This window comes from Oncorhynchus keta, chromosome 33, assembly GCF_023373465.1.
Source record: "Oncorhynchus keta strain PuntledgeMale-10-30-2019 chromosome 33, Oket_V2, whole genome shotgun sequence".
Classification (NCBI taxonomy): domain Eukaryota; kingdom Metazoa; phylum Chordata; class Actinopteri; order Salmoniformes; family Salmonidae; genus Oncorhynchus; species Oncorhynchus keta.
Genome location: NC_068453.1, coordinates 9352289 through 9366292, shown reverse-complemented (window position 1 = coordinate 9366292; position 14004 = coordinate 9352289). Strand labels below are relative to the sequence as shown.

The following is a 14004-nucleotide window of genomic DNA, read 5'->3' as shown; positions in this document are numbered from 1 at the left end:
ACAGAGGGACCACACTGGCATTCAGTAGCGTGCTGTTCAACAGGAACCATTCACCAATGTAAGGCTTAATGACTGTCATATTATACCTTCATACTGTGTCAGAATAGCCCTGATATATCATAATATATAAGCATAACACATTTGATAAATCCCATTGCACAATATCCATTCCCTAGGCTTTTATACAGTCATGTTATAATGACCGGCTATTATCATGTCATCTTAGGTATAGATGGCAGGAAGCACTGAAGGACGGTGGCTTAGACAAGCGCGTGTAGGGAGGCTACGGACAACAGGCAGAGGAGGAAATATTTCCATCTCATAAATGCAGGCACATAGAGAGAACCACAACAATTGGTTAGAGGATAATTGGAATCTTGGTGGCCTTCCCTTTAAAACTCTTAAACGTTCTCTCTCTCTCTCTCTCTCTCTCTCTCTCTCTCTCTCTCTCTCTCTCTCTCTCTCTCTCTTTCTCATTGCAGTTACCATGACAACCAAGGCCTTCCCTTGATTCTAACCTAAGGAGATACTCCCCCCCCCTCCCCTTTCTCTCTATGGTGACCGACACAATATGCAGATCTGGGAGATAGCGTAGGTACGGTACACACACGCACACACACACATGCCCAAGAATGGGAGGATCTTATCACATGAAAAGATCCCTGTGACGCATGTTCAGACCTTGAGGGGCAAGTGTGGTTGGGGACTAGGATGAGAGGGACAAAAAGACTGGCATTTCTACGTCGTTCACAGGTGGGCTCACTAAAATACCTTCCTTTGGAATGTTACACTTTTGTTCTCCTACTCTCACTGTGTCTACTAAATACTGCCATGGAGCAGATTCTGAATGAACAATCAGCATTTGTAGCATTAAGTGGGAATTTTGGATAACTGCACATAGGTGTGGATCATTTCCAAATATCAATGTATTCAGATGTGATACATGAATCAATATTCATTTCAGTGAGGCCTGAAAAATAACAATCGTGAACAGCTGCCGTGCAATATTTGATCAGGAAAACCTAGAGACCAGAAGTGGTGTTTAGTTGAATACTGACAATAGAGAAACATAGTCGATTACAAAAAAAGACCTAGTCCTTGTAATTTAAGTTGACAGCATGCTGGAAGTACTCTGGTTGAGCAATCAGAGAAGCCTGTTGGAAATGTAGGTTTGTTTGGGAGCAGTGCCTTCTACTGACAGACTAAAATCACTGCAAGCACACACTTTTTCCGCCTGTAGATTTTAGATAGATATTAGATACTCTGTTCTGTTTTCTGGTGGTTTCCAAATACAATTATCATATTAGTTGCCACTAAAGCAACTGTAATCTATTTATGCTTAAAATATGTTTATTATTTTTATGGAAAAGTCAACCAGTCCATGTGTGTCTATCTGAGGGCCATGGGGGCCAGAGGCAGTGCTCAGTGGCAGATGGGTGACTAGATAGACTCCCTGAAGAATGCATGTGCAAGACCACGCTGGCCCAGCACAGTGATAATCATCACAGATCTAGAGGGATGGAATGTAATTATAGGTGGGAGGAGCTATAAGAGGACAGTCTCATTGTAATGGCTGGAATGGAATGAATGTAATGGTATCAAACACATCAAGCATATGGAAACCACATACTGTATTTAACTCTGTTACATTAATTCCATTCCACCCATTACAATGAGCCTGTCCTCCTATAGCTCCTCCCACCAGCCTCCTCTGAATGCAATACACATATTTGTTTTATGGCTGAGTCTCAATCTACTCATTGGGCTCTTAAATCATGCCCCCCCCCCCAGGTGCACGTATTTTGCCCTGAAAGAGTTAGTTATTTGAATCAGCTATGTAGTGCTAGGGCAAAAAACAGTGTACCCAGGAGGGGCCCCAGGACCGAGTTTGGGAAACTGTCTTAAGTGACCTACATTCTTTCATCTGAAACACCTGGTCAGTTCCTCCTGGTCTGTAGGGAAGGAAAGGAGACAAGGACATGAATCTACCTCAGGTCCCTCAGCTTGACAGAATAGGCTGGGTGGATATAGGCCTACGGTGGATCACGAGTTCAGAAAGTCTAGGTGGGTTCTACTCCACTTATTCTGTGGTCCCAAAAAGAGACGGAGGGTTTCGACTTATTCTGGACCTTCGCAACCTCAATGGGTACTTAAATTCAGGATGCCAGGTGCGTGCGCTGCGCATAGAGACGCTAGACTCCCTGAGCCCAGAGAAGGAGCTCCCGAGCCATAAGATGGATGCTGTCCCCAGCCCACGTGTTGCAGGCCGTGTACAGGGACCAGTGGTTTGTGACGCTGGACCTGAGGGATGTGTATTTCCATGTTCCTGTTCACCCTGCTCATTGGCAGTACTTCTGATTTGCTTTCGAAGGGAGGGCTTACGAATTCCCGGTTCTTCCCTTCGGCCTCTCCTTGGCACCATGCACTTTCACAAAGTGCATGGACGCTGTCCTGGCACCTCTCACGTACCGATGGTTGTTGATCCTCAATTGCCTGGACGATTGGCTGATCTGTGCCCCAACCAGGACCCAGGTCCTGTCAGACAGAGACATGCTCCTGACCCACATCGGCGGGCTGGGTATTACTGTAAACAACAAGAAGAGTCGTCTGACGCCAACCCAGAGGGTGGCCTTCATTGGCATGGAACTGGACTCAGTCTTCATGAGAGTTGCTAGCCCACCAGAAGGTTTCAGGCGATCTTATCTTGCCTTGACCACTTTCGGGAGGGGCAGATGGTATCCTTCCTAACCTGCCAACGCCTGTAGGGCTTGCTGACGGCGGCCTGGTTGTTGATTCCCCTGGGCCTGCTCCATCTCCGGCCTCTTCAATGGTGGTTCAACTCCCACCGGCTGCACCCGAAGCGCCACCATTACCGCCCGCTGCTGGGGACTGTTGGCTACCCCCTTGGAGCGGCAGGCACATCAATACACTGGAGCTCCGAGCTGTACTGCTGGCCCTGCGGTCTTTCCTTCCACACCTGAAGGGAAGACATGTCCTGGTGAGAACGGACAACACCACAGTGGTGGCTTACATCAACCATCAGGGTGGACTGAGGTCGCACCGCCTCCATCTTATGGCTCGGGAGTCTAGCGTCTCTATGCGCAGCGCACGCACCTGGCATCCTGAATGTGGCAGCGGATATGTTGTCAAAGGAGGGCCCCCCACTGTTGGACTGGAGCCTACCTCCCCAGGTGGTGCAGCACCTGTGGGACAAGTTCGGGAGGGCACAAGTGGACCTGTTTGCCTCCCTGGACTATGCGCTCTGCCCCCTGTGGTACTCCATGTCCGAGCCATCAGGGCTTCTTAAGGACATTCAGAGACTTGTCCCGAAGCCACTGCTGCGTTGTCTTATCTGTGTGTTTAGGGTCATTGTCCTGTTGGAAGGTGAACCTTCACCCCAGTCTGATGTCCTGAGCGCTCTGGAGCAGTTTTTCATCAAGGATCTCTCTTTACTTTGCCCCGTTCATCTTTGCCTCGATCCTGACTAGTCTCCCGGTCCCTGCCGCTGAAAAACATCCCCACAGCATGATGCTGCCACCACCATGCTTCACCGTAGGGATGGTGCCAGGTTTCCTCCAGATGTGACGCTTGGCATTCATGCCAAATAGTTCCAATATTGGTTTCATCAGATCAGAGAATCTTGTTTCTCATGGTCTGAGAGTCATTAAGTGGCTTTTGGCAAACTCCAATTAGTATTTGGTAGCATTGCCTTTAAATTGTTTAACTTGGGTCAAATGTTTTGGGTAGCCTTCCACAAGCTTCCCACAATAAGTTGGGTGAATTTTGGCCCATTCCTCCTGACAGAGCTGGTGTAACTGAGTCAGGTTTGTAGGCCTCCTTGCTCGCACACACTTTTTTAGTTCTGCCCACAAATTTTCTATAGGATTGAGATCAGAGCATTGTGATGGCCAATCTAATACCTTGACTTTGTTGTCCTTAAGCCATTTTGCCACAACTTTGGAAGTATGCTTGGGGTCATAGTCCATTTGGAAGACCCATTTGCGACCAAGTTTTAACTTCCTTAATGATGAGTACGATCTTTGTCCCCATGTGCAGTTGCAAACCGTAGTCTGTTTTTTTATGGCAGTTTTGGAGCAGTGGCTTCTTCCTTGCTGAGCGGCCTTTCAGGTTATGTCGATATAGAACTTATTTTACTGTGGATATTGATACTTTTGTACCTGTTTCCTCCAGCATCTTCACGAGGTCCTTTGCTGTTGTTCTGGGATTGATTTGCACTTTTTGCACCAAAGTTTTTTATTTTATTTTTATTTTACCTTTATTTAACCAGGCAAGTCAGTTAAGAAAACATTCTTATTTTCAATGACGGCCTGGGAACAGTGCCTGTTCAGGGGCAGAACGACAGATTTGTACCTTGTCAGCTCGGGGGTTTGAACTCGCAACCTTCCGGTTACTAGTCCAACGCTCTAACCACTAGGCTACGCTGCCCCTAAAATAAGCATCAGTGTGGTAGGAGACAGAACGCGTCTCCTTCCTGAGCGGTATGACGGCTACGTGTATGACGGCTACGGTATGACGGTCCCATGGTGTTTATACTTGCGTACTATTGTTTGTACAGATGAACGTGGTACCTTCAGGCGTTTGGAAATTGCTCCCAAGGATGAACCAGACTTGTATTGGTCTACAATTATTTGTCTTGTCTGATTTCTTTGGATTTTCCCATGATGTAAAGCAAAAAGTTTGAAGGTAGGCATTGAAATATATCCACAGGTACACCTCCAGTTGACTCAAATGATGTCAATTAGCCTATCAGAAGCTTCTAAAGCCATGACATAATTTACTGGAATTTTCCAAGCTGTTTAAAGGCACAGTCAACTTAGTGTATGTACACTTCTGACCCACTGGAATTGTGATAGAGTTAATTATAAGTGAAATAATCTGTCTGTAAACAATTATTGGAAAAATTACTTGTGTCATGGACACAAGCAGACTTGCCAAAACTATAGTTTGTTAACAAGAAATTTGCGGAGTGGTTAAAAAACTAGTTTTAATGACTCCAACCTAAGTGTATGTAAACTTCTGACTTCAACTATATCATTTTGGTATCAAGTATTGTTTTTTCAAATTCTGCCCTCAAGGGATTTCACAAAATAGAACACATGGCACTTTGCACTTTATTTTAAGACTCCCTTCGTTGCTGTTACATTAAATGTATACAAATCAATGTAAGAACACAAGGGCATGCAAATGTAAAACCTTAAAATATGTCTCAATGTTGGAGTTTGCCCCTGGCTGTCCGTAAATTTTTAAAAAACAAGAAAATTGTGCGTCTGCTTTGGTTAATATAAGGAATTTTATATATAGCATTTGCTTTTACTCAGGTATGAGGGTTGAGTGCTTATTCAACCACTGTACTTATTAAGTACATTTAAAACCAGATACTTGTAGACTTCTACTCAAGTAGTGTTTTACTGGGTGACTTGCCCTTTGACTTGAGTCATTTCTATTAGTATAAGTAAAGTATCTTTACAGTTACTCAAGTATGACAATTGAGTACTTTTTCCACCACTGCTTTTACACAAGGGTGAAACTGAAATGTTGTCCGTTTAATGTCGCTGGTGAATAAATAATTGCAAGCATTATGTAACAAATCTGGAAAATACCTCATTTGTCTTGTCTTCTTAAATTCTTCACGATGTTTTCATTACGGTTGAATGCAAAAGATAAACATTCCATCACAGGTATTTTATAAAGAATACCATATACACCTTCAAATATCCCTTGCAGAGGCCAGTCAAATAACTCTGTGGCCTTACGTCATCACCTTTAATGATGATTTACTTATGAGTGACATGCACAGGCAGTCCCTTTGTCTCCACCCTGGCACTCTTAAAACTCAGAATTGGACAGTGAGGATGCAGTTATAATTTCTACACATTCCACAACTATGAGGGTGAAACCATGGTATGGGTTCTCTCAGCACCTAATATTCATATATGCCACCTCACACTAGTCACCTGCAACCGAGGAGCTAGAGGTCATGTTCATTTTATGGAGTGCACTAAAACGAGTGCTTTGACTAAAAAGGAGGCCAGTGTAATGTTACTCAGCTGATATGTACAGGTATGTTTTTAATCCTGTTTTTAATCCTCGTCTAAACTAAGCTGTGGATCAAGAGCTTTAGATCCGTCACAGAACACTCGCCTGAGGGACATGAACTTTATCACTCACTTACTCACCTCTGAACCATCCAGATCATAGGAAAGTAAGGAATCCAGAAAACGATTTGTTCTGGAATGGACCCGGGCTGTTGCCAAACCCCTACGCCAGGGATGCCGTAGTGCCGCAGGCACTACCTTTTTAAAATGTATTTAACCAACTTTGAAGACCAGGTGGGTTTTAATTTAGGCAAACCACTGAACTGGGCCCTGTTTCCCAAAAGCAGCTTAATGCTAAGTTCATTGTTAGATCCATAGGATCCTATGGTTCTGAAATGAATATAGCCTCAAGATGCTTTTGTGAAACCGGGCCCTGATCAATTAAGTAGCTAAGTGTGGTGTAGTGCCGTAGGCACAACATTTTTTTTATTTACTACATTTTAAAAAATGTATCCCGGAGTGCCGGAGGCCGGAGAGTTTCCTACCCCTGCCCTACTCCTAGCCACAAACCTCACGCCAACTCAAGTAAATGTCTAATCTGAGTCGAAGGAATTTTGGGATTATCAGTAAATCAGTTCTGTGCTTCTTAGGGAAGTCAGAGGACTCACAGTAACAGCCTTAAATGGAGAAGAAATGTCTGTGATCAGACACCTACACTGAAATCTATGAAACTGCTTCAAATGGGACGTCAGTAACAGAAAGAGGGTTGGTGGTAGTTAATAAAGTTTTATGCTTTAAATAGAAAGTGACAGACAGTCAGAGACAACGGAAAGTGGCAATAATTCCAATGTTGTCATAAATTGGTTGGTGGGCACTCACCTTGTAAATCCTCTGTGTTCTATGAGATTCACATCCTGAAGATCACGTATCAGGGTATTTCTTATGACAAAGACAATGGGGACACGATGCTATGCATTCTACACTACCTGAGATGGAGAATGGGATATTACACGGTTGTATAACAGGGGTTTATAATCATCGCTACCCAGCACTCTACGCTGCTTTGTCAACACGACAAATACAAGACTTACCACCGTAAGTGTAATAAAATATGTCACTTTTAATAAAAACTGAACAAAGAAACAAAACAATGTTACAATGACTTGCATTAATAACACAAACACACATTATGCATCGCACACTTCATACATTATAAGCAGCCAGACAACAGCAATTATTTACATGACGTTGTTCCACCAGAGGCACACCGGGGGTCAGTTTTCATGCCACACTTATGTCAATAACACACAGGGGGGATGGGAAATAAGAGAAGAGGACGGCTATTCAATGGTGGTGTCGATGACTTCTGAGCATCTGTTGAATGGCATTGGGCCCACTTTAATAAACACATGGCCATTGCCTTTAACTACAATGGCTATTGCCGTTCAATTCTTCATTGCAATGACATGTAAATCGTGATATGAAAACCCATGTCATATTCATTTAGTTATTGACTGTAGATAGCAGACTCATCTATGGGTGTATTGCCTTTTACTAACAGAGAATAACTACTTGAGAGACAGCACAGTACATCAACTTTACTGTATGGATGTTAGGATTCAAATTGTAGGATTACATGCAGACACAAAGATTAGGTCAAATGAAAAGCCATTCCCTTTTTTTTGTCTTAATTTCACCCACTCCAGAGTATTAGTGGTAACTACTAGTAGCATCACAGCTTGCTGGAATTGAGGTAGTTACTAGGTGACCTCATCACCACTCAATTCTGAATTTCTTCAGTAGTTAATTAACATTATTTGCTTACTGAAATGGTCAATTAACAAATGAGTAAATAAATCACAATGGATGTGTGGCACCCAAATATGGAGGTGTGGTATTCACAAGTTTACAGCATTATACCATGTACACTATAAGTCATCACTAGTAGAAGCAACATGATTGAATTCTTAGAAGCACAACTAACACTCACAGTGATAACGAGTAAACATTTTGATTTATCAACATCAAGATTTTCAGTGAATCATAGTTTTGTTATGGCTTTTCATAGTAGTCGGTACTTTGAATTGTAGAAGCATTTCACATTTAACAGAGACAAAATATTTCAAACACACAGGTTTTAAAATACAAACACATAATTTGGTTCATTTTGATAATAATACCTTACTACGATTGGCATATATGTTCAGGACAATAAATACAGTTTGAAAGTGAAAAGACAATCTTAATAATTGCTAAATGTATTTAAATCAAGTTGGAGAGCAAGATTCATTTCACCCATATTGCTGATAGTGCGACTTGAAGTGCAATGACTAAAAATGAAGTATGGGGACAATATTCACTCCATGAAATAGAATTGTCATTTTTCATACCAGTCAAAAATTATACCTTAAACAGAAAATCAATTTGGGCGCAGAAAATGTTTGCACTTAAAGAGAAAAGAATAAACTAGCCAGTCATGTGATTAGTCTGTCCTTCTCTATTATAATGTGATGGGGGGGATCAAATGCCCAAAATTGTAAAAATAGTTCATAGCTCTATTTACATTGGACAGTTCATAAAGCTTAGAACGTAGGGAAGAATTGTCTGTGATGGAAGACTTAAGATAATATTTCCACCTCGTAAAATTGCAAATTGACAGGTACAGCATATAGCCTAAACTATTTTGACCTAATACAAGGAATTTTAATCAAAAATCACTTTGGTAATCAAATGCCAAAGCAAAATCACAAATAATTATATCGTAACTAAATCAGCCAATCAATATGGCAATAGTATTTCTGTGAAATGAGACTGGCAAGATGCTAAGCATTGCTGGTGAACCGAGCTCATACACTATTATGGGTCATTTCTAAATACTGCAATATATCCTTTATCTTCCAAAGTATATCAACATCCTTGAAGTTGATAAACACATTATGACCAAAACAAAAGAATGAATCAGATGATGAACATTTGATGAAATGACAAACAGAATGCAAACTGACATCTAAACTACACCAACCAAGCAGTACAAGATGAACTATAGCCCAATTTAGTATTTTTGTTATTTGACAGATGATTCTGAGAGGTGGATGCTCTCTACCTGCCATTTATGGATAAGAACAGAAAGTTGGAAGTTGTGGACAGGAATCTTCTGCTCTGTGGGTTGACTGAGCGCGCTCTGTAACAGATGGGTAGCTTGGAGCTCTTCTGGAGGCCGATGGCTGATAGTAGGCGGATGGATATGAGGAGTCTGTTGAAGTTAGTCGGAGAAGAGGCTGGCGAAGGACTGGCGCAGGCTGCGGATGGTCTCTGCCTTGGCCTCGTCGTCCGTGGCGTTCCCTTTCAGGGTCTCAGTGAAGGTGTTGGTGAGCGACTGGGATTTGCTGCAAGGCGCGAAAGTGAGAATGAGGCTGAGGCTTGAGGGGCATGCAACATGGAGATGGTGGATGTATGTGCGTGTATGTTTGCGTGCATTCGTGTGAAGAGGGGCGAGGGGATCATATTCGGACAACTTTGCTACTGCAGTTTGATCAACAGAGGCTGGCCAACAGCACACACAACAGGGAATAAACTAGTGCACTTTGCTCTCTAAGGCCAACTAGATTTGGACAAAGGAGCTTAATCTTAGAAGAGACGTGTTCATGTGTATTATAGCAAAGCCAACGACTGTCAGCTTGGACAGGAATACAGTCAAACTTTAGTTGTGTATCCGAGCCAGGAGGTAAACTGGGCAATGGTTGTGGAGAAATCTAGTTGTAAATTGCCCTACAGACAACCCCTTTGCCATGTACAGCCAATCCACGTTGAAAGAAGGGAGTTACGAGAGAATCAAAACTCACTTTTATCACATATTATCTGAAGGGGTGGCTGGAGCTGAGCATCCTGCAAATGCAGGCCATTTATTAACAGCCGTTAAACAGGAACAAATGTGGGCATGTCAGAGACTATAATAGAGTATTTCTGTAAACAGGAAGTGTCGAGCTACAGTAGCGGTAAAATCTCTATACAAAGTCTCCATCTAGCAGCCATTTGTGGCATCTGCACAGATCTGCTCCAAGTAGATATATTCCTAGTTTTACCCAGAAAGTAAATATTTTAATGAAAAGACGACAGTTTAAGGTTTTCACAGAACTTTTACTAGAGATCTTGTACTTAGCACAGTAGAGTTCTTTACTATTCTAATTAAGCAATAAGCCCCGAGGAGGTGTGGTATATGGCCAACATATGAAATTCTAAACTGGGTGGTTTGAGCCAAGAATGCTGATTGGCTGAAAGCCGTGGTACATCACATTGTATACCACGGGTATGACCAATTTGTTTATTTTTTTTTACTGTTCTAATTACGTTGGTAACCAGTTTATAAAAGCAATAAGGCACCTTGGGGATTTGTGGTACAGTGCCTTGCGAAAGTATTCGGCCCCCTTGAACTTTGCGACGTTTTGCCACATTTCAGGCTTCAAACATAAAGATATAAAACTGTATTTTCTTCTGAAGAATCAACAACAAGTGGGACACAATCATGAAGTGGAACGACATTTATTGGATATTTCAAACTTTTTTAACAAATCAAAGAATGAAAAATTGGGCGTGCAAAATGATTCAGCCCCTTTAAGTTAATACTTTGTAGCGCCACCTTTTGCTGCGATTACAGCTGTAAGTCGCTTGGGGTGTCTATCAGTTTTGCACATCGAGAGACTGAAATTGTTTCCCATTCCTCCTTGCAAAACAGCTCGAGCTCAGTGAGGTTGGATGGAGAGCATTTGTGAACAGCAGTTTTCAGTTCTTTCCACAGATTCTCGATTGGATTCAGGTCTGGACTTTGACTTGGCCATTCTAACACCTGGATATGTTTATTTTTGAACCATTCCATTGTAGATTTTGCTTTATGTTTTGGATCATTGTCTTGTTGGAAGACAAATCTCCATCCCAGTCTCAGGTCTTTTGCAGACTCCATCAGGTTTTCTTCCAGAATGGTCCTGTATTTGGCTCCATCCATCTTCCCATCAATTTTAACCATCTTCCCTGTCCCTGCTGAAGAAAAGCAGGCCCAAACCATGATGCTGCCACCACCATGTTTGACAGTGGGGATGGTGTGTTCAGGGTGTTGCTTTTACGCCAAACATAACGTTTTGCATTGTTGCCAAAAAGTTCAATTTTGGTTTCATCTGACCAGAGCACCTTCTTCCACATGTTTGGTGTGTCTCCCAGGTGGCTTGTGGCAAACTTTAAACAACACTTTTGATGGATATCTTTAAGAAATGTCTTTCTTCTTGCCACTCTTCCATAAAGGCCAGATTTGTGCAATATACGACTGATTGTTGTCCTATGGACAGAGTCTCCCACCTCAGCTGTAGATCTCTGCAGTTCATCTAGAGTGATCATGGGCCTCTTGGCTGCATCTCTGATCATTCTTCTCCTTGTATGAGCTGAAAGTTAAGAAGGACGGCCAGTTCTTGGTAGATTTGCAGTGGTCTGATACTCCTTCCATTTCAATATTATCGCTTGCACAGTGCTCCTTAGGATGTGTAAAGCTTGGGAAATCTTTTTGTATCCAAATCCAGCTTTAAACTTCTTCACAACAGTATCTCGGACCTGCCTGGTGTGTTCCTTGTTCTTCATGATGCTCTCTGCGCTTTTAACGGACCTCTGAGACTATCACAGTGCAGGTGCATTTATATGGAGACTTGATTACACACAGGTGGATTGTATTTATCATCATTAGTCATTTAGGTCAACATTGGATCATTCAGAGATCCTCACTGAACTTCTGGAGAGAGTTTGCTGCACTGAAAGTAAAGGGGCTGAATAATTTTGCACGCCCAATTTTTCAGTTTTTGATTTGTTAAAAAAGTTTGAAATATCCAATAAATGTCGTTCCACTTCATGATTGTGTCCCACTTGTTGTTGATTTTTCACAAAAATATACAGTTTTATATCTTTATGTTTGAAGCCTGAAATGTGGCAAAAGGTCGCAAAGTTCAAGGGGGTCGAATACTTTCGCAAGAGACTGTATATGGCCAACATACCATGATGGCAAAGGGCTGTATCCAGGCACTCAGAGTTGAGTCGTGCTTAAGAACAGCCCTCAGCCGTGTTATATTGGCCATATACCACACCCCCCCATGCCTTATTGCTTAATTATATTCTTCTGTTAAGTTAATATTCGTATTACACACCCATGTTAACATCAGCTATGAGCATGGAGATGAGATTTAGGGCACTTGATGCGTTGACTTACTTCAGTTGAGGAGGTTGTTTCTGGGAGCAGGGGCCGGTGGCAACGGGAGGTGGGATGGGTCCGGGCTGGAAGGCCTGGCTGGGAGAGGTGTTAGCTGAGCGGGCTCGCTGAGGAGAACCCTGGGCTGACTGGGAGGGAGAACTAGAGCCAGAGCGATGCCCACCTGCAGAGCAAACACGCAATCGTGTTTCGTCTTAGAGACTCAAGGCACTACTATGTGTATTTCTCAACACTATCATAATGTTCATATTCACCACAACAACAATCAAATGTTGTAGCAATCAAACTGGTGATAAGATGTCGATGGAGGTCTCTTTACCTTGGGCCCTTCTTGGCTGGGTCGTCTGTGGCTGTGAAATGAAAAGCATTGAAAATGGACAGTAATAGTGCATGATGCATGGTTGGTTTGATATAATCTTATTTGAAGCAATTCTTAATTACTTCTGAGATCAAATCTAGATGATAAATTCAAATGCAAATCCATAATAGTGTTACACTCTGGAGAGGAGGTGAAAGAGATTTACCTTCACAGCGATGGGCTGTGGTGTGTTGATCCCGAGCAGCACGCTGCACATCTTATTGATCACTAGATCAGTGATCAGCTGCCTGTCCTCCTCCACATGCTCACCAATCAGAGGCATGGAACTGTCCATCACCTAGATGACACAGGAGAGGTACACCAATCAGAGTGAAGAACAACTACACAGTATTGGCAGGGATTCTCGACTGAGTCAATGCAAGTAAATGGGAAATTCACTGTAAATCCATTCAACGTGATTGACTTCATTCTTGCCACTAGAGAGCAGTATTGGAACATCTTATTTGAGCAGCTATGCCTGATGAAGATGATGGTGAGGGGGTGAAATTCACTGCAGTTTTGATGTTAGAGCACCGTGACTACTGATATGTGTATATGTGTATACTATAGTGTATACTACACTATACTATACTATAGTACTATAGGCATAAACATGAGAGATGTGACTTATTGATGTGACATATTATTACATCAAATACATCAAAATATTCAACATACTCAACATAAACTTTCCCCACCGTAGCATTTCAACTCAAAACACATGTGCTTTGTTTGAAACCATCTCCGCAAAGCATGTGGCTCTCCACCAATCCACCAGCCATGCTTTCCTCTGCATGAGAGGGTCGTGCCAATGCCACGCCAAATGAGAACCAAAACAAACAGAGGAAAGCCTGTTTCACAGGCTGAGGGAGAAAACAGAGGGAACACTGCCAGCAGAATGCATGTGTCATGTCCCCAGAGTGGTATCAGGCCACTGCACGCATTGTGGCCAGAGCAAACTGTAAACAGACAGAACTCCTTTTATCCATGTTCCCCATGTACACAGTGTACACAGGCGAGTGTCTGTATGTGTGTGTGTGTGTGTGTGTGTGTGTGTGTGTGTGTGTGTGTGTGTGTGTGTGTGTGTGTGTGTGTGTGTGTGTGTGTGCGTGCGTGCGTGCGTGCGTGCGTGCGTGCGTGCGTGCGTGCGTGCGTGCGTGCAGCTGGGAGAGCTGGGAGATGGGTAGAAGGAAGAGAACTGGGCAGGTGATGTGCCTGGCAGTGTGGCCCCTTAGTCATAACTAGTGGTGTAAAGTACTTAAGTAAAAAATACTTGAAAGTACTACTTAAGTCGTTTTTTGGGATATCTGTACTTTATAATTTTTTTAATTTGTACTTTTACTTCACTA

General features: G+C 42.7%; 1 protein-coding gene across 1 annotated transcript in view; it reads right to left on the bottom strand.

The window, feature by feature from the left end:
- Positions 1-7372: 7372 nt before the first annotated feature.
- Positions 7373-14004, bottom strand: part of LOC118365930 (synapsin-3-like) — a 124483-nt gene continuing 117851 nt past the window's right edge. Inside the window, 4 exon segments of the mRNA XM_052491828.1 lie at positions 7373-9442; positions 12298-12460; positions 12617-12647; positions 12822-12953. Of these exon segments, the coding sequence (XP_052347788.1) occupies positions 9319-9442; positions 12298-12460; positions 12617-12647; positions 12822-12953 (450 nt within the window). The 3' untranslated portion in view covers positions 7373-9318.